This window comes from Macrosteles quadrilineatus, unplaced genomic scaffold (genome assembly GCF_028750875.1).
Source record: "Macrosteles quadrilineatus isolate MER2022 unplaced genomic scaffold, UCM_ALF_1.0 Scaffold_1__1_contigs__length_201487025, whole genome shotgun sequence".
NCBI lineage: Eukaryota > Metazoa > Arthropoda > Insecta > Hemiptera > Cicadellidae > Macrosteles > Macrosteles quadrilineatus.
In genome coordinates this window covers 27,480,374-27,505,961 of record NW_026542594.1, presented here as the reverse complement: position 1 = coordinate 27,505,961, position 25,588 = coordinate 27,480,374, and the positions used below count along the sequence as shown (strand labels likewise).

Below are 25,588 nucleotides of genomic sequence, written 5' to 3'. Positions count from 1 at the left end.
TAGCAATAACAGCAGAGACCGGGTGTGACCGCAGTAACTATACTACCAGCAGCCAGTGTTGGTAATATCACACATAAGTATGGCTTTCATTATCAAAAGAAATTAATGAGAGGAATATCAGTAGGAAACGCACTACCACGAGCTACGACCCAATGACGATGGGTTGGTATACCTGTAGTGGTGGTTGAGCGGCTGAAGCCTGTATACAGTGTATGTAAATGTCACTTTCGCTATATCAGTACGAATCGCACCACCACGAGCTACGACGCAATGACGATGGGTTGGTATACCTGTAGTGGTGGTTGACCGGCTGAAGCCTGTATACAGCGTATGTAAATGTCACTTTCGCTACGTGTACTAGGTGGACGACTTTCATCAGAATGTTTACAACTTGCTGGACTGGTTGTTGTTGGGCAGACACTGATTTATGCATCAATTAATTGCAGCTCGCGTATCTGTGGCGCCGTCTGATGTTTTCGTTTCTGAGAGGAAACCCGTCTTTGGTTGAACAGTTGGAGAGTGCCAAGACAATTTCCACTAAAGTATAACAATTATATTGATTGTATTCCAGGGGTACATAATAAGTTTGAGTGGAAAATGGTTAGTGCATTAGAGGTAACAAATGTAGTCAGTAGTTTTAAGTCCTCTAGCAGTAAAGATGTTTATGATATGTCAACTGATTTTATCAAAAGGGTTGTACATGTAATCGCTCCTTTACTGGCCCATTTGTTTCGCTGATGCCTTCTTGAAGGCGTCTTTCCTGATGTTCTTAAAACAGCCAGAACAGTGCCTGTGTTTAAAAAGGGCCCTAGAAATGTACTAGCAAGCTATAGGCCGGTGTCCCTAATACCTGTGATAGGCAAGATATTTGAAGCCTTAATGTTAAGTCAGATAAGTGATCACTTTGGAACCCATAACCTACTAGTCCCTGCTCAGCACGGCTTCCGTAGGGGCAAGTCCACAGTAACTGCGGTGGGCTCCCTTTTACAGGTTATTCTTAATGCTTTTGAAGACAAAATGTCAACCTCTGTTGTGTTATGCGATCTGTCACGCGCTTTTGATTGTGTGCCGCATGACCTACTTGTCAAAAAGCTTTCAATGTATGGTGTCGGAGCCTGTGCGCTCAAAATGTTTGAGTCCTACCTTAATAATAGGTTCCAGGTTGTATCCTGGGCTGGGGATAAATCAAACTCTCGAGTGGTAAAGCATGGAGTCCCCCAGGGCTCAATCCTTGGTCCCTTCTTATTCATTGTTGCCATGAATGACTTGTACTACGGTGTCTCAAATGATATATTGATGTACGCAGATGATACCACTATTTTTGCTACACATATTGATCATATTATGGCAAAAAATTCTGCTAGCTCATTGTTAAATGAAACGTCTCAATGGTTTGATGGAAATAAATTGGCCTTGAATGCAGCCAAAACTCAAGAAATCATGTTTAGCCTTAATAAAAATGTTTCCAGTGATGAGTCTGTAATTCGGATTCGGAGCTTGCGTGGGATGACCACATAGATGCACTTTGTGTAAAATTAAGTAGAGTAAGACATCTTTTGAGGAAGTTGACCTCTGAACTACCTTTTAACTTTCTGAGACTGGCTTTCTTTTCTTTTTTTTCAGTCCCATATTGTATATGGCACACTCCTGTGGGGTCACTTCCCGCATGCTCAGAAAGTACTGCTCCATTAAAAAAAGGCTATCCGAGTAATATGTCAGGTCCACTATCTGGATCATTTTAGACATTTGTTCGCTGAACTTCGCATTATGACTGTTGTAAATGTCTATATTTATCAATCTTTGTTAGCTATTAAGGACATGGAAGAAGATCTGGTTTGTAACAAGGATGTCCACTCATATTTCACAAGAAATAGAAACAATGTACATTTAAGTAGCAATAGATTGAGTAAAACTAATAACTGTTTTCCTGTTACAGGCAAAAAGTTTTACAATCCTCTCCCGAAAAGTGCTCGGTCATTGCGTAAGTCAACATTTACAAAAATTGTAAAAGATTGGCTCGAAACGAATCCTTTTTATGAACCTATTGAATTATATGATGCTCTGAAGGCTGGCCATTGTTTTAATTTGTAATTTTATTTTTATACTCAGGTATGTGTCACAATTTTCATTTTCTTTTGTTTTTTGCCATAACTGCATGGTTTGCTGTTTTGTTTGCTGTGAAGATTACCGGTAATTAACCAATTTCAGTATGGTTTGTAATGGTGAATCATTTCATTATTTATATGCATTGGTTTGTTTATTTTAGCATAGTTTTTGACGTTACCTAATGTATTTATTACTCAATGGTACAATAAATCTCTTGAATCTCTCTTAAAGAGCATACACATATGCGCAAAACCACGGCGAAACGTTACACACGTTACAACGCCATCCTATTGAAAAACTTACACACACTTATTCCATTATATTCCCATGCTCCATAGTAAGTTGTTGCTAATTTTATAATTAAAATATACTTAGTTAAATTGAGCCAGTGAAAGAGTGTGCTGAAGTAAATTAATGTTTTTTTCGAATACACCGTACACCATTTATTATCAACACAAACTAAAAGTACAATTATTGCAAAGTACAGTATAAGAAAGCAACACACCTACCATAGTACAAAAACTAAGCGAAAAAATAGTATATTTCGTACCTAGGGCCGAAAATGAGGTTTTGCCGGCTCGAGATAGTTTTTAAGTTCGAGACGAAGTCGAGAACTTAAATCGATCGAGAGCTGCAAAACCATTTCGGTCCGTGGTTCGAACGCTATTTTTCACCACACTATTTCCTATTACCACTATTCACCACTATAATAATGCACACTGATAGTCAACATAATTACAACTTTAAGGTTATGTAAAGAAATAATTTGAGGAATCAGCAAAAATAAAAATAAATAGTTGCTAGGCAACAGTGACAAAATTCTATTAAAATGCTATGGATTATGATTGTGTATTTAAAATGCATTCATTAATTAAGTAAGCGGACAGCTGATTTTGCGGCCCCGGCCTGTAAAAACCTGCTCGGTCCCCAAATTACGACGACAGCTGGCATGGCCAGCAAAACGTAACTTTCAGCCACCAATTAACGTATGTAATACAGCCAAAAACATCATAGTGTGGTGAAAATATAATTTTGACTAGGTATAGCAGATTCTGTGAATACCTTATTTATCTATGTTCTACTTTAACAAAAACAGCTGCTGTAGATGGGAGGTATACATTATTAGCCAATAATTGTAATTAGTTTCCCTCGTTTAAATACATTTCACAAATATCAGTTACCGATACGAACAATATACTATGTCTACACAAACTCTCTGGAATGATTTTGGTTAGTTTGTTGTTCTTTAGGTCGAGACAACACATCAATCATATCAACATGGGTCTAAAATGCCTGATTTTCTGTCTGTTTGCATTTTTTTCAAATGTATACATAACTCTTAAAGCCCTTAAATGATTTACTTCAAACTTGATTCATATATGGGGACAGGTAATACCTACTGACAGTATTAGATTTCTAATTCGTAACAATTATTCAAATGCAAATCAAATGATGACCATTTGAAATAGCTTAAAAACTAGTTTGTTTAATGGAATATAATATTGAGCCCATTAAATATATTGACTTTTTGGGAAATTGTATGACTAATCCAACGATGATTTTATTGTTGAAATCGTATCATAAACACTAGTTTGTATCGGACTGTTGTATATCGCACAGATTTAGAACCATAGATAAACTAACAGTTATAGTTTCTAAGTCATGTTTCCGTAGTTGAAAGTACAACAAGTTGAACATGAATGGTGTTATATAATTGAATATTCATAAGTAAATTCACACAAAACGATCAAAATGAAAATGAAAATGCAAATATCAACCAACAAATTCACTCAGAGTAACTAGGCTTGATGGCATAACAACTTTCAATTGCTTTTAAAAAATAAAGTATTGTAATTAATCATTATCTGTTATTTCTAAGTTTTTGTTGGCAACTGGTTATAAATTAAACAACACATCCCTACGAAGGTCTCTCTTTTTCGTAAAACTTTAGGCTATGACTGGAAAAACAAAGTCAATTCCCAGCTTTGAACACTATTTTAATGGTCGTGCATTAGTTGCGCCAAAGAGTTCCTTAATTGCGCCAAGCCCTCAAAGGGTCCCAAAACATGTTCCTTAGTTGCGCCAAGCTCAAGCCAGGTAGGGGCGAGTCGGGTCCTGAATATAGAATACAGGGGATGAGTTGGTTACGTGGCGCGAGCGCCGAGTGGTCCGAGCCCCGGGTGGCGCGAGCGCCGCGCGGACTACCTGCTACGTTGTGACGGGAGGTGGTAAGCTGCTCCCCCGTGCCTAGCACGCCAGCGAGCCCGTGGTGCAAAATGCTTGTCTTGACTGTACTCTTTCTAACCTGACCTAATCTCTTACCCTTCCTTGCGGGTGCGAGTAAACTGATCTCCCTTGGAACAAATAAATTACAGCAAGCCATTCTAGTTTCCAAACACTATGCTACAATCATTGTCGTTATAAAGTAATGAACACGAAAAATTAAACATTGCTCAACTTTGTACCACTACTCAAATATAGTGCGTTATCAAATTTGGTTTGCTTTTGAATCCAATTCACACATTGGTATTCCACTTATTTTATTATACTTCCATTCAAAAGTAAGAGAACATCCACCGCCACCGCCGATAGAGTACCGCGCTCAGACGTTTTACCTCGAGCCATGCCACACCGAAAAAACCGCGTCCGCGGCGGGAGTTTTGTTGGGGCGATTTTCATCACAATTTGTTTTACATAATAATTACATCCTACCGAGGTCATGTAAAGTAATTTAATTTTTTTTAATAGTGTTGAGAATAAACTATCCACTTTCACTTGTGTTTTAAACGTTATTTTTCGGTACACTACAAAGACTAATTACTTTTTAAATAAAAACATTCATTAGAATACTGAATTTCTTTAATCTAGTTACAAAAATTTCAAAACTAATTAAATTTTTTAGCTAGGCCTTATATAACAAGTCCAAATTTACATTGATTCTAATGTTTGTTTACGTCAACAACATAAAAAATAAGATAAAGTTTAAGTTTAAGTTGTTTTTGGGTTTGAAACAAACAAATTAGCTTTATACCCCAAAAAATTGTTTTTTGAACTTTTAGCGTGTAATTTTTTTAATTTAAATTTTAGTTTACACCATTAAACTAACAAAGATTAGTATGATACTTCACCTTGTTGGGTTAAATTGAAAGTACCTGGTTTTTTTCGATTGTAAAAAAGTCAAAGAAATATTGCAAGAAAAAAGTGAAAAAGTGTAAACGCAATATAGAGGAAACTCACCTTTTATTTGCAACTAATTTTGGATTTATCATTTAAGTTTCAGTGGAATGTCAATTTATTCTGATGGAATTTTAAACTGGCAATCCACAACACATTACATTGATTTTACAGCCGATATTGAAAATAATAGCCTAGTACCAGGGGACCGAGAATTGCTCGTGGTGATTTATTAAGAAAGTAAACATAGGATTACTTTATGTATAATTTCCATGATATCCTAAAATACAGTCTAAAATAGGTATGTAATAAAACAAATGATATAATAACATTTTATATGCGCGCTAATATCATATTTCATAGTTGATTCGCATATATTTGACATCGGGCTACCTCTAACAATTAATTGACTTTAATAGATTAATTAATTAATTAATTGCCATTGGACATATTGTACAGTGTTGTGCTAGGCCTAAGTAATTGTTAACATAAACACAATCATGGTTTAGAACAATATACGTCAACTTAATTGATATATCTCACCCAGATTCACAATCAAACTATTCTATTGAAAAACTAACTAAATTGACATAGAAGTAGAACGGTTATCGAATGGAGAATGGAGGGAAACAGTACAAGAGAAAAAACTAAGTAAACCTTGCAAGAGAACGTTATTCGTTAGTATGCTAGTAAGCGATTCGCAAAAAAATTACAGACTTCGTTCATGCTTCGTTCGTGTGACAAACCTTAATCATTTTCAAGGGTTTATTTTGATATTTTACCTACGACCGTTTTTTTTAATGCCGTTACAGTTCAGTTCTTAAAATTGAAAAGTTTCTCGTAACAGCATTGTTTACTTACATAACAGCATAGTTTTAGTTAACTCCACGGGGACATTACTTGACCAATGATGGTCAAGGATTAAGAGTAAAAGTAATATAATAAAAATAAAATGAAAGAATTATTGTAATGCTTCGAACTTCACAACTAATCATCTGTTTATCAATTTAAATGTTAACATTTAAGTGCATTTAGTGATTGGTACAACGACTTGGTTGCATCTCTGTCAGTGGCAATGAAAGATTATAAACGAAAACATAACCTCTTCTGGAAATCGTGTTTAGTGATTAATAGTACTGTAATTACAAACCGGTCGTAGGTAAAGTAATCCAGGCAACTTGTGTAAATAGTGTTATTTCTATAGTGATACGGTAACTAGTATATGTTTTTTAATAATGAGTTTTCAATCTTTAAAAGTATATTATTGTTAACAAAGAGGATTTAATTCTTCTCAACGATTTATTTAAATATTTAAAAATGTGATGTTTTTTATTGATAAGAAATCAATGTTATTTAAGTTTGAGTTTTTCTATAGTTTGGATCTTTATTGGTCATCAAGTTTGGTTTGAATATATTTATGATTGGTGTAAATTTATAGGCTATTCATTGATATTTCACAAGACAAGGAAATACAACATTGTACTATTCAAACACGTTTTAAATTATTTAATATAGCCTATCCCTAAAACTTGTAAACTTTTGAACGTAAGTATTATAAGTGGAATGCTAATTTGTGCATTATTCAAGAGCAACACAAATTTGATAACGCAATATTTGTTATTTCAGTAGTAATACAATTTTAAGCAGTGTTCAATTTTTTACTTTCTAAAGACAATCATTGGGCCATAGTGTTTGGAAAACTGAATGGGTTGCTGTAATTTATTTGTTACCTCAACTTATTACTTACATACTTACATTCTATTACCCAGTTGAACTCTAAATAGTCTGTAACTCAATAGTTTAGTGAAAATAAATCGAATGTATGCGACCAAGGAAGAACAGTTTACTCACACCCGCAAGGAAGGGATTAAGAGATTAGGTCAGGTATGGAAGAGTACAGTCTAGACAAACATTTTGCACGACGCTCTCGCTGGCGTGCTAGGCACGGGGGAGCAGCTTACCTACGCCCGTTGTGACAGATTTGACAGCGCTAATCAAGTATACTGTACACTTATAATCGTAAAATTATCCATGTTGTAGATAAGTTGTGCCGTATATGCGAGCTTTTAAAACAGTTTTTAAAACTTAGTGTTTTTAGAGCGTTCTTATACCTAATTATTATAATAGCATAAACGTTTAATATTAACCTAACCTAATCTAATCTAATCTAATCTAATCTAACCTAACCTAACCTAACCTAACATAACAGCTGGTTCTCCGAATTTGGACATGTGCCACGGGGAACCCGAAGTGACCACCGCGTGGAGTTAGGATAAACCCTACCACAGTGGCTCGCCTTAACCTCGTCACTTCACAAATCTTAGCACTTCCTAAATGCGGGACACCCTTTATACAGCATGCAAACAACAGTGGTCCCAGGATTGATCTATGTGCACTGCATAGTTAACATTTTCCTATGACGAAGTGAAATTTGTCTTATTGTTTTATGTGACATTCATTATTTTACACATGTTCTGTTATTCAAATATATTGATGTTAAATAAAATATGAATATGATCGAAAACTACAGTGATCATCTATGTAGATCTATGTAATCTATGTAGATATATTTTTAAGCGTAATCAAGCCTTAGCCACCTCCTTTGATACCAATGTCATTTAATGTATATTACGTCACCAGCGCATCAATGGAAAAAGTAAGACAGTATAAAATCCATATAAATGTTCCTATACGCATTTTTGTAAAAACCCCATTCGGAGAGAAACTAGGCTTTTTAGATCCATGTTAATATGATGATTTTTATTTTCCCCGAACTAAGAAAAAAATATACATTTTCCCAGGGGGTTTGTAGATGCTCTGTTTATTGATCCATTTACGTTAAGCTGAGGAGCGTTAAGTTCTTCAACTTCAACATTGTTTTGTCGGGTTATTACATTAAATAAAATAGTTTTCATCCTGTCGCATTTGATCACTAATACTGTATTAGATACATCTCCGTGTGATACATACAAGTGGAGATCAGATACAGTTGGATATCTGTTAGACACGGCCTCGTGTATCCGCATTGTTGACATTCTTCCGTCGTTGACATTTAATCAGTCACCGTCCGAGTTGCCGGGTTCGCGGTACTGTGGTTGAGGACCGCTATAATGACACTTCGCTGTACTTGCGGCAAATCTAAAAAGTTATCTATAATATTAAAACGAAACAGTGTTTTTTTATTTCACGATTCTGAATCAACCACTCGACGGATTTTCGTGATTTTTGTGTTGAAAGAAAGATAATTTTGAGAACTAGGGAATGTCGAAGCCATAATTTTAGTTTAAGGTCCCAGTTTTTTAGAAATTAAGTTTTAATTTTTAAAAAGTCTAGCAGCCGACGCTAAGATTCTAAACTAGCTTTTGGCATAAAATAATTTGCTTAACATAACAGCTGTAAACATTCAGCTTTTGTGTCACAAATTCAGCATTTGGATAAAAATGTAAAGACATACTTAGGGTTGACTTATTTATACTATGTGTAATGCTAATCATTGATACGTTCAATTCTTCTGTAAGAGGATGACAGATTATTTAAATATACATAGTAAAATACTAGGATGTTTAAAGGATTTTTTAAATAAATCTTTGCAATCTTCGGTTTGTTTTAGTGCAATGTAATTTTCTTTTAACAGCTGGTTAAATATAAAAATGCTCTATAAAACTATGAGGTTATTTTATTTACTCTGATTTTGTCATTGATTATAGGAAATAATTCAGATTAGTAGACCACCGAGATAAGTAACACCATCGATGTATACAAGTCGAGGCTCTGTACATGAGTCTTAAAAAGAGGATATCCCTATTAATTTACTGCTCAACTTTTTTAGGAAAAGGTAGGAAAATCCATTTTTTACAAGTGTTAATTCATCTTGGTTTGTTTACAATCAATCAATCAATATTTTTCAATGCGTATACTTTGTTTGGATTAGGCCCGGAAATATTTATGTCATAAAGAAGGAGATCAAGAATCTTCAGGAATATGTTTTTAAATTACCACCACAACCTCAGACGGGTTTTATCCAAAGATATATAGATGAACAAAATAATATATGAACAAAGATATATAGATTGACCTAGGATACTGCAATTAGACTAACCATCCTTTTATGAAATCTAAAAAGTTGTTTGGCGTGTGTTTAGTTGTGGTCAAGTTTGGAGGCTTTGAATATTTTTTTAGTTTAAATAAATGAATATGGGGAATTACGGTGTGCATTGATTCAATGAGGGTGGTTTAATTATTAATGATAGAACTGATAACGGAATGGATAATAAACATAGACAATTGATTACGTCACTAGCTTTACTAGCGTGTTTACGTTTTAAATTTCTTCAACATGTGACCAGTTCTTTTGTTCAAATGAATATTATTTTATTTTTGACTCAGCTGTGTACAAAAACACACTATATGTTGTTGTTTTTACTTTTCTTTGTTTACACTTATTTATTTAGCAATTGATGCAGTGAAATTGATATGTGAGGATGATTCGTTTAATGATGTCAGGACACCAACGTTATAATTGTGTGTACTGTGAATTTTATTGAATGTTTACGTTTTATTTTAGGGAGTTTCTATTCAGACCTACTGGAAGTTGTTTATAGTATGAGTAATTGTATTGTGGTGATATTGATTATGGAAGAGGCAGGTATGCGATGGAATTGGAAGGTGATATTGTTGACTAGGCCTATACACTTCTCAATTGATAATTACTCTTTCTACTGTAGGCTGCAATAAAATTTGTCTTTATACGTGTAAGCTAGCTGTTCTGAATTATACACAGTTTTAACTCACTACTCCCGTACGTAGGACGGGCTAACACCTCGTTATTCTTAAAAACAAAGTTTTTGAGTTCGTGATAAGAAATTTGCTTCTTCTAAATTTATAATCTAGTTTTCCAACTTCTTGTGGATTGTTAATTGACATGTAATAACAACATTCACTGATCCAAAGATTGTATTTTGTTTACATACTTTTTTAAACTCTGCATGAGATTATGTTGTTGAATTTCAGCTAACGCCTTAAAAAAGTACTAACAAGTGACGTATGCTTTAACGATAACTAAGTATTACTGTTATTATAGTCTACGCTACGAAAACAGGAAATACGTTTATTTATTTTTTTTATAAATCTTAAATGATAAAATTTATCGTAAAAGCCAATTATTAGCAGACATTTTGTTGTTTAGAATACCCAACCACAGTTATATTATTGTCTGTGACCCGACTCTTGGACCGTCTGCGAGGTGAATACACTTACAACCATACAACTAGATCTACACAGATTTGATAATCACTGTAGTTTTTGATTATATTCATTTTTAATGTAACACCAATATATTATATAAGCCTACTACTGTATGTTAATGCAGCATTGGTTTGAGAGTTTGTTTGACTTAATCTTATTATACTTTCAAATGTAAGTGAAACTATATGGAGTTGTTTTATAAAAAGTTGGATATCAAAAGAATTGAAAATAAAAGGGAACAAATGGCACATTCCACTTATGACCTGGAACGCGATGTACCGGTAGTTTCTTTCTGTCACAGTTGCAAGTGGAAACGGAACTAGACTACAAATGCCCAGCCTAGCCTAAACTCGGCAATGTGTAGGTCTGGCACGGACGTCTTGCTTTCACTTCACTCGGTAGGTTTCCTTTATGTTAATATTTTACAAACCACTAACACTAGGATACAATGTTCACTTGATGTGGGTTAGGTTAAGAAAACTCTCTTGACTTTTGTTCAAACTGTTTGGCTCTTCACTAAATTATTAAGTTGAAAACACCACATTGAAAAATCGAGAAATATTGGCACGTATACCATATTTTGAAAACCAAATATGCTTACTGTATTTTATATTAAAATTTCTGGCTTTAACACAGGGAGTTTTTTCCTAGTCTTGGAGAAAACAAGTAAAAAGTGAGGAGCAATAAACTTAACCTTTTCTGTGTTTTGCCTAATTTGATTCAATACTTTTTATATCGATGATAAATAAAACATACAAAATAAGAGCTTTATATTACTTTAACACGACCTTTTTCCACGAAATTTGTCATAACACATACATTAACCCATGTAGTAAATTAAAAAAGGTTAAACATAAGTGTAAAAGTCGCCATTATAACACGGCTTGTTATCGGCTTATCTTAATTATTTTACGTGCGGTAAGCTCTACAGTATTGTGTACTTGACATGATAACGTGAGTTACAAATCTGAGAGTTGTGTGACGTAAAGGTGCGTTTACGACGACTCTTCAATGTCAAGCGCCAACGAGGACGTAACTACAACTACAGTAGCCATACTGTCGAGAGAAGAATTATAATATGTTGTATCCTGTGCTCGGTAATTACATTATATTATTTTTAAATTCACAGGTGTATACAGTAATGATTCAAAAAGACAAAAGAGTTCAATTTAAAGAAAAATATAATTTAACTGATAACATTAAAAGTATTAGGTAATAATTAATGTAGGCTACAACATACTGTAGTAGGGTCAGTCGTTTGGTACAATTCTTTGGTCATCCGTATAAATTTATCAATGATAGTGGTCGTTCAATGGTCGAAAACTCGACCAAAAATGTGTAATGGACAGGCTTCTCCATTTTAACCCTATGCTGTAAATAAAATATGTAATTGTAATTTCTTCTTCCATTTATTTTGATTTTCTTTTTTATCATGTTATTATTTCGTCACCAGCATGACAACTATAACAACCAAGTTACCTTTTTTAAATATTAAATTAATTTGTTGTAGTTATTTTTGAGCTTTCTGTATTTTAATATATAAAGGAATTCTGGACATCTACAGGAAAATATTTTTTAACAGTATGCTTACCCTATTTACCCTGCGATCCACACAAGCTGAGAAAAAAGATTTTAAAGAAACATACTTGCCTATTTAATACAAAGATATTTCTTCAGAAGCTCTGTGTAATTTTACTCGGTAGGACAAATAACCTTACAGCATATGTTTTTGTGTTAGGATTTAAAAAAAAATCTATTTAATACATATGAACAAGAAACTATCTGATATTCCCGAACTTCGCAACGGGGAGAAGGCAAAAGAGAACAATATGCTGTTCTCTAGATCTGATGTATGAAATAGTTACACAACTATTTTTTACTTTAGAAACAAACAAACTATTTTCCACTTAGTTTAGTTAAATTATTTCCTTTAAGTTCAGAAATAAAAGGGGTTTAATTCTCTAGTCAACCAAATCCAGTAGCCTACATATAAGTAAGTGGTACTGATGCGAGTTTAAAAATACTTAAACTGTATATCATAAAAGGTTTATATCTACTTAATGTACTTATTTGAAATCAATATATCCATTAGATAACATACCGTAGCATTAAAATCAACTCCTTCATATTGTTGATATGTATGGAAAAAAATTAATCCTGATTCTTCAATTTTAGTCAGGCCTCTTTACCTGTAGTTTATTACAAAAGACAATGAAGCTTACTAAAAACAGAGAAAACTATGAGACAAATTCTACAAATCTTTACTGTACTTCTCTTTAACTACAAATTTATTTATTTATTTACGACAAAATCGCCATTTGTACATTCAATTACATGCATAACAATTTATGGATTTATTAATAATATTAACATGCTGCAAGTTTTACATCTTGCTATTTGGTCATGCTTTATGAATACATGCTAACACTAATGATTCGCAACTGAGTAATGAAATATGAAATAATAATAATTTACAAGAGTAATAATAATAATGATTTTATAAATGCCCATCTTACTAAACAAAATAACTCGCATATTTCCAAATTGTAAATAAAGCACCACAAAAAACCCTTTGCAGTAAATAAACAAACAACTTAACTGTTAATAATTAATTGTATCGACCATCTGCTGTTCCTTTCAATAATTAGATAATGTAAATACCGAAAGCACGAAATGCGTAGCACTTGGAAATCGACCTGTAGGGCAGAGCCCTAATGGAATTCGTTCATACCAATAATCTTCGGCAAGTCCTCACACTCTTTTTTACTACTAATTTAGTTCAACTTTAGCATGTTTTATTTCATGCTAATGCCTTTTATGACTTAGCCTATTGTACATTGCTTGTATTGAATGGCAAAATAAATTATTTGGTTTGATTTGACTCTGAGCTTAATTTGGTTGTGCCTTAATATAAGCGTAAATTATAATTTAGTTAATGGCCTAAATAGATGACAAATTTGACTGTATTACTGAATTTAATAGATTGTAATTTTATTTGATCTTTGTAGGACAAAATTCAATTATTTTATTTGTATAGCGAATTTCCCATATAGGGAATAAGCTATTACCGTAGTACTCATGGTAAGACCTGGACCCGGGGCCGATTTACTTTTTCGTTTTGAGGTCCCTACAGGCTTAGAAATTTATAGTCTAAAACTGTGTAGGACTGAATAAACCATACAGTAATTTCGATCACACGTGGACATTTTATTCGATTAAAATAGCTCATTCCCACCTTTAAAATTTCCGTAACCCTGTCATTCACCATATCCTGGGCCTGGCCTAAGTAGTATAAATATTTACTATTGCATGATGTTTACAGTTATGTAATTTAAATTATATGTACAAACTGATAACATACCTTCATAGACATGGTGAGAGCTAGGCCGTCTTCCTCCACAGGTCCAGCGGCTCAACCGCTGTGCACTGTGTTGTGATATTGGTACTGCCGCCACAGCCTACTGGATAGTGTTATCAGTCACTAGCGCTCCTAGCGGACTGACGTCATCGCAACCAGTCTCAGCCACCTGTATAACGTCACAACACAACACAGCAGTTATTGTTGTATCCGGAAGGATGGAAGAACACTTGTGTTTCTTTTTGAGGCGTAAAACCACTGTGACGAAGTTACAAAGGAAATTGATTTCTGGTCACGAGTTTTGATTTAGCTTATCCATAGTTTTATAATGTTCGTCATGTTCATGAGAAAAAGTTAATTCTGTATTATCGTAGAGACATGTTTGGAGGTAATAAAGCGATTAGTGTCTGGACATTTGCTGCAGTAGCAACTTTGAGCATTTCTACGTATATACCGGACTTTGAATGATCTTAAAAAGATTAAATAAAACCTATACAAACGTCAACAATATTAATAATGTCATCACTATTTTTTTTTTATAGTAACAGTTTTATAGTAGTTTTAATAAAGTGTTTATAAAAAGAGTTTTAATAAATAAGTATACTAAATTTGTCTGGAGGAAGAATCAGTACAAGTCATGTTTTCATAAGTTTTTCCAACACAATGTTCACCTTTTTTTAATTCACCCTATGCAAAGGTGGTATTAACTCGTAAAACTGTATAAAAAACAAACAATATTTGTATATTTGTTGTTATTATTTATTTATATTTAAATCATTATCTATTCTATATATAATTCAGTTTTAAAAATCTTTGTACAACTAAATCTAGAGTTCTACTGGACCGATTTTATTAATTAATGGGTCGTTAAAAAGCTTAATTCATGTAGATTTGCAAATAATTATGAAAGTTTGTTTTTGTTATGATTTATGGTGAAAATTAAAAAAAAAAAACATGTTTTCCATAAGGAATACATTGAAAACGGCGTTTTTCACACTTTTTATTTGGGTGAGACTTTCGGCTGCCTTTTTTGGGTGTTTCCAAGAAGTGTATGGTATCAATTTGTAGGAAATTTTATCCTCTTTCAGAATATCACCTTCCACTTTAGTCGATTTCCTCACCATTTAAAAGTTATTTGCAAAATAGCTAAGCAACCTCCGAATTTATAGTAATGAGAAAATACTGAGTTAGGGATATTTTTGTTAAACTTTGTACAACTAAATCTAGACTTCTACTAGACCGATTTTGTTAATTAATGGGTACATTGGAAAGCCCAACTAATGTAGATTTGCAAATAATTATGAAAGTGTGATTTTGTTAAATATTTGTGGTACAAAAGTAAAAATAACAAAAATACATTAAAAACGGGGTTTTCAGGTTTCTATTTTTACTTTCTCCCCCTATACCATAGTATATGGAGAAAGTATTGTTTTCGTCAAAATTTTCGAGTTTGAGTTTTGAGTGGATATATTCGTTTTGGGTCCCCCTGGACCCAGAAAAGTGGTTTTTGAAGTGATGTCTGTGTGTGTGTGTGTGTGTGTGTGTGTGTGTCTGAGTGTGTGTCTTTGTGTCTGGATGTGTACAGAGCTAGGGACTACACCTGTGGTCCGATTTCAATGAAATTTGGTATGTAGGTTTTAATCCGTGGTATCTCCAGGCATTTTTTTCATTTTTTTGAAATTTTGATTTTTTATGGGGATTTTCCCATAAAAACCCATAAAAAACTGGAAAAATCGGATTTTCTCAAAAATGGCCCGAACGATTTTGATAAAAATTTAGTATGTTGTAGCCCTTTAAATTCTGAACAAAATGGTACAAATCCCATTTCTGTAAAAATTACGGTTCAAAAGTTATGGTAAATTATGTTATTTTCCCATAAAACCCCCATAAAATAACAAAAAATAGGATTTTAGACAAAAATCCGGTTTTGATTTAACAGAGTATGTTATGATCCTTACAATTTTGATAGTTTTTGTCATTTTTTAGAAAATTTTATTTTTAATGGGGATTTTCCCATAAAACCCCATAAAAAACTGGAAAAATATGATTTTCTCAAAAATGGCCAGAACGATTTTGATAAAAATTTAGTATGTTATAGTCCTTTATATTCTAAACAAAATGATACAAATCCCATTTCTGTAAAAATTACGGTTCAAAAGTTATGGTAAATTATGTTATTTTCCCATAAAAATCCCCATAGAATAACGGAAAATCGGATGTTCCCAAAATTGGCTAGAACGATTTTGATAAAAATTTAGTATGTTATAGTCCTTTAAATTCTGAAGAAAATTGTACAAATCCGATTTCCGTATATTTACTCTCATCGCTTACTCATGAGAAAGGTTGTTGACAATCTTATGGGAGAAAGTATGTGTCAGAATGCTGATACCGTTTATTATGTTTCTATTTGTAGCCAGCTTTTGGCTGCCTTTATTAAGCATTTTCAAGAAATGCATAGTAGTTATTTGTAGTAAATTTGATTCTCTTTCAGAATATCACCTTCCACCTTGGTCGATTTCCTCACCGTTTCAATGTTATTTGCAAAAACGTTAAGCAACCTCCCAATTTATAGTGGTGAGAAAATACTTAACTAAAGATTTTGTTGTTAAACTTTGTACAACTAAATCCAAAGGTTTTTAGACCCAAAAATATAGGGTAATGTACTAAAAGTTAGAACTGCTTGAATGCATCTTTGATTGAAGTAAAAAATCAAAGAAATCTAATTTATATTTTTTGTTGAGTAATACATTAGATCAATTAATAATAATGCTTGATGACAAATATGTGCTTGCATAGCTTTATTTTGAGACAAAAATTTATGAAAATCAGGCTGGTAGAAGAGCCGAAAGAACGAACTCGAAAAAAAACTAATTTAACTCCCATAAGAAATGTACAGGGACGCATTTTGTGCATAACTCGAAATATACGTCAAAATGAATGCCGATGCTTGATGGCAAATCTGTGGTGCGTCCATACCTTTAGTTTATTGCCAAAATTTTGAAAATCGGTCGGGTAGAAGACCTTTAAACCGACTCGGAAAAGAAAAACCAATATTTTTTATATAGGCTATGGCAATAATTGATTTACCAGTATGCATAATCTAAACATGTGTTAATGATTTAACAGCTTATTGTTATATTGTTATTTCATTGATTTTCTTTGATTGTGTGTATGGATTTCACAACCATCATTTTAATAGATACCGTTGTATTTAACCACAACGGCACGGGCATGGTTGCTAGTTAATAAATAATACACCATAGTACCCTTTTTTTAAATTATTTTTAATGATAAATATACTATTTTTACTATTTTACATCATTATGTACATTCTAATGTCACACAATTTATCATCTAAATTTTCATCGAGATAATGTTAAAAATAGTGGACCTATTTTTCTAAAGAACCTTTTACTAAGATATTAACTGTTATTTTCCCACATTTATTAAAGTTAAACAGCCATAAAATAGTTTCTCAGTTTTAATAAGCGGTTAGCAGCCTGACTAAAATTGTTCCCCACATAAACCTATGTAAGAACTCTTCAAGTATTTTCATTTCCAAGGAAGAGATGTCTCATTCTTGGAGCACACTTTGATAGAGCTCTGACAATTTCCCACGTAGCGGCGTTTACTTTCGCCACCGTGAAAGTAAATTGTCGATCAGCAGAGAATGAAGGATCGGGATAATGCTCAGTTTATTAGACGCAGAGGGGCAGCTGCCGCTGGAGTTGACAACGAAATTAGGAGAGAAACCACGAGACAGCACGATCTACCAGGGAACACCAGCCGACGCTCTTTATCAAGTGCTGGTAAACATCCAAGTTGTCAAACTTCACCATTGTAGTGTGGACATTCATAAGGTTGAGATTCTGTATTAGCAGAGACTTGATACTTGGATAATAAACTTGATTAAATATTTAAAAGGCCAAACACGAACGAGTGTTTTCTTGCGTTTTAACGAATTTCCCATATAAGGAATAAGCTATTACCGTAGGTCTCATGGTAAGACCTGAACCCGGGACAGATTTACTTTTTCGTTTTGAGGTTGCCAGAGGCTAAAAAACACCATCCGTTCAAATTCATATATATATATTATATATGTGTCCGTAAGCACGATAACTCGAGCAAAAATGATCCGATTTTGATTAAATTTGGTATAAAAGTGTAAACCTACATTTGTTCGAACGAGTTCGCATCGCGAACCAGCAGATCAGGCTATGGGAACAGGGGTTTATCGGGGGTTTTATGAGGGTAAAATGGGGTTTTCCCATTTTTCACCCTGAAAACATAAGACTTTGCAATTTATTTACAAACCATTTTGTAGAGCTAAGAAAAAGAAATAATTTAGTATATTGAAGCATTGTCGTATGCCTAACGTTACGAAAAAATCCTCAAAAAGTGTAAATTTAAAATTACCATGGAGAATAAATGAACCGTTGTAGCTTGCTTTTAGCACCAAACCTAAGTACTCATTAAAATTAATGATATTTAAATAGGAAATAAATCTGACAATTTTAGGAGTATAATTTAGTGGTGGGGGTATTTGCAGTTTCTGTGTCAACTCGTCTTTGAAAAAATATTTGAGGCAGTAAAGTTTACCAGCGAAATTGCTGTTTAACCTCTGGTGTTATTGTTATTACTATGTTGGAATGTTTCGATTCCATCGTGGTGTAAATGGCACAGATTTGAGAATGGTAAAATCAGAAAAAAATGTTTTATCCGGTTATTTCAAGGTTATTTGTTTTATCCTAAGACGCTAGGCACGAGCCCGGGATTGTTTTTCACATTACTTCAGGCTAGACCTAAGGGTTGCGATGTTATCACTTTGATCAAATACATTAATGATTTGGCGGGATTTGAACCCGGGACCTTACGGACCGAAATCCCGCACTCTAACCACTAGGCCAGCTCGCTCCCCTATCTCAAGTGTATTAAGAGTAAGTAAAATTTTTATAAGGTTTGGTAGGAATGGAAATTTTTAGTTGTGAAAATCACACATTTCACTTAACTGTGAAGTGTTCTGTAATCATATTATTTAGTAGATGCTGACATTTTTTATTCTAATTAAAATTTGAATTTGAAAATAAACTTTATTGAAAACCATAAAAGTAAATAGACAACGAAATTTAGTTCGCTAAAAAGTATGTAGCCAAATTTAAATGTTTATCACCAAACCCCCATACGGGTTTCTTCGCTCATATTGTCAGCTGATTGATGCTAATTTAATACCATTGTTGGTACTTCATATTAAAAATCGATCCAAGCTTATTTAAAATGTCTGCTATTATGACTGGCAATTATTGGGGAAAGGGCGTAAATTTAAAATTCACCTCACGATGACGTGTAGCAGGTCGACATCAATGGCCTGCGCGTAGCCAGACTTTACGCTCTATAATTTGTTTGTGTGGATGGGCAAAAGAAGAGGTTTACAGAAGTAATGCAAAGACTCTCAATGAATTGGAAGTTTACATTTGTAATGTTCTCGGTAATGTTCCACAAGTTTTTATCTGAAAATGTGTTCAAAATGTATATGTTAGATTAAGAAAATGTGTTGACAATGTAGGTGCATATGTAAACTATCTGTACTGAATCATACAGTATTCGGTTTTACTGACTACTCGATTCCCGTACGTATGACGGGCCAACAGCTCGTAATTATTAATTGAAAATATGTAGCGACTTTTCAGCCATTTTGTAGACATAATGAGAAGGCCTATGAATGTTATTCCATTTTGTGGGCAATGGGAAAAAGCATGACTTATTCCGAATGACACTCTTCGTCATATAAAGGACCTTAATTTCACTTTGGATCATTTAAATGGATATCCAAAGCTAATTTGGTACTTTCCTGTTAAAGGGAACATTCATTATTATCGATGATTTATTTTCGATATATCGATATTTTTGTTTTACTTCACGATTGGTATTCCATCTGTTTTAATATATTCAAACGCATTTAAATTACAAATTAAGAACTAACCTTGTCTAGGCAAAAATAATAGCCTATACATTGGATTAGGACATCGTATTTTAAACTAACCTAACATAACTAACCAAACTTGCTGTATAGGCTAAGTTACCGTTTCAAAATTCCATTTGATAACAGAAGAGAAAAGGCATATGGGGAATAGGCTATCAAACGGATTTTTGAAATGTTACAGCCAGTTTGGTTGGTTAGGTTAGTTTAGAACAGTTTCATTTTAATATAGGCTAATGTTTTTTTTGATTGTTTGTTGATACTGAACAATATTTATTAACTGTATCCTATATCGTACTTGTCAGCTGATATGTTTCAATTTGTTACTATCAATATACCGGAATTGTTTGATGAAAATTATTTGTAGGCTTTCTCATGATATAAATTATATGTTGAGCTTATATTTTTAATTACTAACTCACATAGCGCACCAGTAAAGTTAATCATAATAAACAGTTGAAATAATTATCTTAAATGTTATTTTATCCTTAGTATTCTTCTGTTATCAGTGTTCTTGCAATTAAATTATTACAAATTTAGTTCCCTCAATGGGCATTCCGCTTAGAGCAAACTGAACAGAATGGAAGAAGTGTCATTACTTTTGCAGGCGGACTAGGAGGTCATGTTTTTTTTACTTTATTTTAACGATTTCGACTACGCTACTTAGACACTGTTTGATAATTAATCCGTGGATGAATCGTAATCAATACTTTTTCAATACTTTTACGAATGTAGGTATTTTAAGCCAAGTCAAGTATGGATAGAGATGATTGTAATAATCTTAATTGAAATTTAGTCCCATCAGCAGATAATACATAAACATAATACCTAATAATAATTAAATTCGATATTTTCATTGACATGATAACGCATCTATAAGTATTCTTATTATAATAGCTGTATGTTATTCTTTTAATAAAACCCCCTAAACACACATACTATACCCATATTAAAACTTGTCTATAAAATGTGTGAAAGGTTCCCTGTTATTTTAAAAAAATATGGGTACTTCAGTATTAAACGGAGGCCACATTTTGTCAGCGCGCTGCGGCGGTTATGTTAGGTTGGGTTATCATAATAGAAAGTATCGTTCGATTCATAACGAAGCGAGGAAAGTCCTACACACATAATATTTACGATAACCCAACCTAACATAACCGCCGCAGCGCGCTGACAAAATGTGGCCTCCGTTTAATACTAAAGTACCAAAATATGTGCAAATAATTGTTAGTACAATTTAATCTGTTATATTTATTTTGAAAAGTGTTTTATTATTGGATTAATAAAACATCAAACTGGTCAATATATTCGCATTAGGAATCTACGTGCTGTGAAGTTTTTTTTTAATTTTGTTATTTAAGTTATGATTATAATGTATTTTTAAAGTAGGCATGACATTGAAACAATTGAGATTTGTTAAAATTATTGTTATACTAGCTGTACCCGTGGGCTTCGCCCCGTTTAACTTCATAAGTATTCGCATGGCTCATTCTCGTCCTGGTTGAAGTTCGTTCGCTGCGCTCACTCACCTTTAGGTTGGAGCTCGTTCGCTGCGCTCACTTGCCTTCAGGTTAGCTCGTTCGCTACGCTAACTCGCCTCCAGGTTGAAGTTCGTTCGCTACGCTCACTCACCTTTTGGTTGGAAATTAGCTGTTGTCATAAATAAAAAAAAATAATAGTGCTGCACCCTATTGGTAATCCTTGTAACTTTTATGCTATTGAACATCATAGAACAGAACCAACTTGTTTAATTGAAACAGCTGTTAATTCATTAATTACTTTTAAATATGAAAAATCATAAGATTAACATGGGGAACTACAGAGCCACTGGGGCGGAGCCCGAAAGGGTTTTTGAGATAAGAATATGCTTTAATGTCAATCGGGGAACCGGAGTTTTGCCAACGGGTGTCAGGTAGGCCCTGGGGCCCTTTAAAGTTTCATATTTCTCCATAAGATTAACATGGGAAACAAAAATTTTTATGAAACTCCAGCTGCTGTCAGAAATTAAAAGTGAGAAGAAGAACATATGTTAACAGTAAACAGTCAATAAGTTTGTTAATTGAACAGTTTGCTACAGACATTTACTCACTTGGTTGAAGTTAAATATTTACCCTTTAAATTTGGGTTGGCGTAAATATTACAATGGAAAAAACCAGAGAGGCTGGATAAATTGATATACTAAAAAGAAAACTGTGTTAACACTGTGCTGCATTTCTTAGTAATCATTGAAAGAGTAATCCATTTGCAAATCATGGAAACATAGGCAAGTCATAGAACACCACCTAGGAGAAGAAATAGAAATAATGTTTTTTTAATGGAATTTATAATCCTTATTATGGACAACCTAATGCGGCTATGAGTAACGCTATTTGTAGAAAACACTAAATAAACAAGATCAGCTTCTGAAAAATTTTAAGATATTTACAAGAAATGATGATTATATCGATCTGTTATGTACATATTGAGTATTTGCATAATCCTTGAGTCGAATCTTTTAAAGTTATCAGAAATTATGGTAGTTATTCCTTTTAAAATAACGCCTGTTATAATTAGCAATTGCTCGAATTCGAGCAACAGGGACACTAGTGTAAGTAAATATTGCCACATGTAGAAAAAACTCGTTCTTCAAACACCTTTTATGAGAAAATCCGTAAACCGTTTGATGGAAAAGGTAATAGATAAACTGTATTGTATAACACAGCTATTACATTCTCATCTCCTTTAGTCAATAGCTTTAGAAGTGATAAGATAGCCAAATACCACTCACCACGTTTCTGCAAAAGCCGGTTACGAAGGCAACTTACACACGTAGCACGCACACACTGTGGGGTGTGGAGTAGCTTCTACCCTCCCCAAACACTCATCACTACTTCACTACCGTGACTACTCTGACTCTGACTAACAACCGATCGAAACGTATGGGGTTTAACATGATTCTGAAATAGTGGCCTGACTAGTAAAGTAGTTTGTGAATCACAATCTATGCGTTGATTTGACGTATTCAAGCAGTAGCATCACTAAACTAAGATATTTCTGATTTCTGTAGAGTTGTAGGATTGCCCACCGAGTCAAGTCGAATCCATCGGATGGTCGAAAGTTGGAATGGTGGCTCGAGAACGATGCAATATCGATGTAAAACATCCCTTTCCTCCCGCCCTGCTCAATGAGCCCCCACGACACCACCGCGCTCATTGATCGCTCGCTTGTACGTCAGAGATATCTCCCGCCACTATTCAATCACTTGTTTGACAGATTGGTCACAGTTAATCATGGAACTGCATGGAAAATCCATGATAATGGATTTTCTAAGAACTAATGAATTAAAAGCTAATAACGCCCGTTTTATATATATATATTTCAGCAGATAAAAATTTATTACATGAATGAAATAGTTAATGGGCTCACTGGGAAAATCGGGTTGGCTTGTAACCTTTAAAGGTGAAACCCGGCAGTAGACCTAGATTCATGACACAACCTTAAGGTTTAAATTAATCCTTGAGGATAATACTCTGTAGTTTACATAATTCAGGAATATTTAGTTATTTAATCAAAACAGGCTAAGTTATTTAGTTTTTATATTAAAGTAAACTTTGAAGAAAATTAATTTATAAAAATATATTTCTGCATCAGTTAAAATACACATAACAAATGAATAAACGAATAAAGCATGAACCCTACCTTGTTAGGGACGTATTGATTTAAAATACTTTGTTTAACCTTAACTTGTATACATGTTTTTAAAATAAAGAACACTAGTGGAACCCCGTCGAAATCGACGGTTAATCTTGAGGTTTTATGTAAAATCAGCTAACTGCGATGGATAGAGTGAAGTCATTAGAATCTTAGTTAAATGGAGGGAGGATAAGCAATAATAAGTATGACGATTGTGTTCCCTAAAAAACGTGATTGATGAATTCGTTTAACACAATATTTCCTACCTTTTTATCGGCTTTAGGTTGCTCAAAAGGTTTTTTAGGAGTCTTATAATTGTTTGTTCATGAGTTTGTTTCATACCAAAGCCACTTTCACTATATGGGAGAATGAGTTCATATAATTAGTCTATCATGTTACGGAAAGAGTCAATATTTATTACTAACCACTAATTCCATCTGCTTTAGGAAAATCATTCAGATTGTATCCGGATTTATAAGTTATCATCATCTTTGGTCATAAAAATACAGAATTCTATCAGCATATTAAATCAGTTTTTTTTTGTTTGATAAAACTATCTAAATCTCCAGAAAGCAGTAACATTCTTACTTCGATCTCAGCAATTTTAATTCCTTCTCTTGCCACATCGACCCATGTATTTAATCATCCTGTTCTTACTTGATAATTCATTAACTTGTGGGGTAGTTTTGCCTTGGCCATATAGATCACATAACGCTGTGCATGTATTTCGTGGATTGGAATGAACCATAATTGTAGGAAATTTTATCACAAATCTTGAACATTTGCGGAACCAAATCCATAACCTAGTCCAGCCTTGGTAACAAATTATGCAAATGCGATGAGATGTGATGTTGTGTTTCCGAATGTTTTGTATGTAGTGAGGTTTAGATGCGTTGTTCGACCTAGCTACATGTGTACCTACATCAAAGTAAAAACTGTGTACACATTTTTTTTAATACCTGAATTGACATTAGTTCACCTACTTTACCAAAACCATAGACTCCGTAGTTAGTCTATTCCAAAACTTGAACACAGCTCTCATCCTCAACGTACTCGTCTATGACACAATTTTCAACCCAAAATTTTCTAAGAGCAATAAAGCATTGATTTTCGAACAAAACATTTGAAACGTATCATAAATTCATTTTGGTGAAACTATAAAAAACTTGCCATGCAGTGGAGAATCCATTTAAAATCATAAATAATAATGTAAACATTTAATTTTGACAGTTTCAGTAGACCTTTGAATGCAATTTTAATATTAACAGCTGGTTCATTAAAAGTAGTGTAAAATTATCCATATGGTCGAAATGTAAACAACATTGCAGAGTGAACTTTAAAGGCCTCTGGGGCAGAGCCCCAAGGAAATTTACCTCGTTTCTCTTTTGAGGGCTCACCTACAGACCAATACCTTTCTTTAGACACCCCTACCAAGTTTCTACGCCCAGCCGTTCTCTCACATTAGCTGTGACAAAAACCTCGTTTTCCTCCATAAGAATAACATGGTATGGGAATTTAAAGGCCACTGGGGCAGAGCCCCGAGGGAATTCTCCTTGTTTCTCTTTTGATGGCTCATCTACAGACCAGGACCTTTCTTTAGACACCTCTACCGAGTTTCTACGCCCAGCCGTTCTCTCAAAATAGCTGTCACAAAGAAAAACAGTTTCAAATTAATATATAGATTCTTGTTTGCTCACCTTACCATCTTTCAGGGATTCGACTTTATCGTGGTATTTTTATATTTTTGCTTCAATTGACAACATGTTCATATGTTTACTAAATCAGGAGCCTGTATGGTTATAAACACGTAGGTAAACCTACTTTTTGCTAGTTATTGGTAAAATAAATGTTTGTCTGTTTGTACATAACTCCTAACATGTTTCAAGTGTGGTTCTTGACTTTAAACAGGGGGTAACAGCTCTGTATTTATTTAGCATTTCATTGAATAACATACAGGTTATTATTAGAGGCATTATAAGATTAAATTTGCTTCAAGATTTATAATAAAACTACTGATTTAGTTTAAATTACAGTAGCATTTAGGGCACATTAAGCTT

At 33.6% G+C, this 25,588-nt stretch overlaps 1 protein-coding gene across 1 annotated transcript in view; it reads right to left on the bottom strand.

The window, feature by feature from the left end:
• Window positions 1–22,718, bottom strand: part of LOC128983101 (ankyrin repeat domain-containing protein 29-like) — a 52,066-nt gene extending 29,348 nt beyond the window's left edge. Inside the window, exons 1-2 of the mRNA XM_054402262.1 lie at window positions 22,627–22,718; window positions 13,886–14,051 (exon numbers count right to left, since the gene is read on the bottom strand). Coding sequence (XP_054258237.1) covers window positions 13,886–13,897 — 12 coding nt within the window. The 5' untranslated portion in view covers window positions 13,898–14,051; window positions 22,627–22,718. The remainder of the gene's footprint in view (window positions 1–13,885; window positions 14,052–22,626) is intronic.
• Between the last annotated feature and the right edge of the window lie 2,870 nt (window positions 22,719–25,588).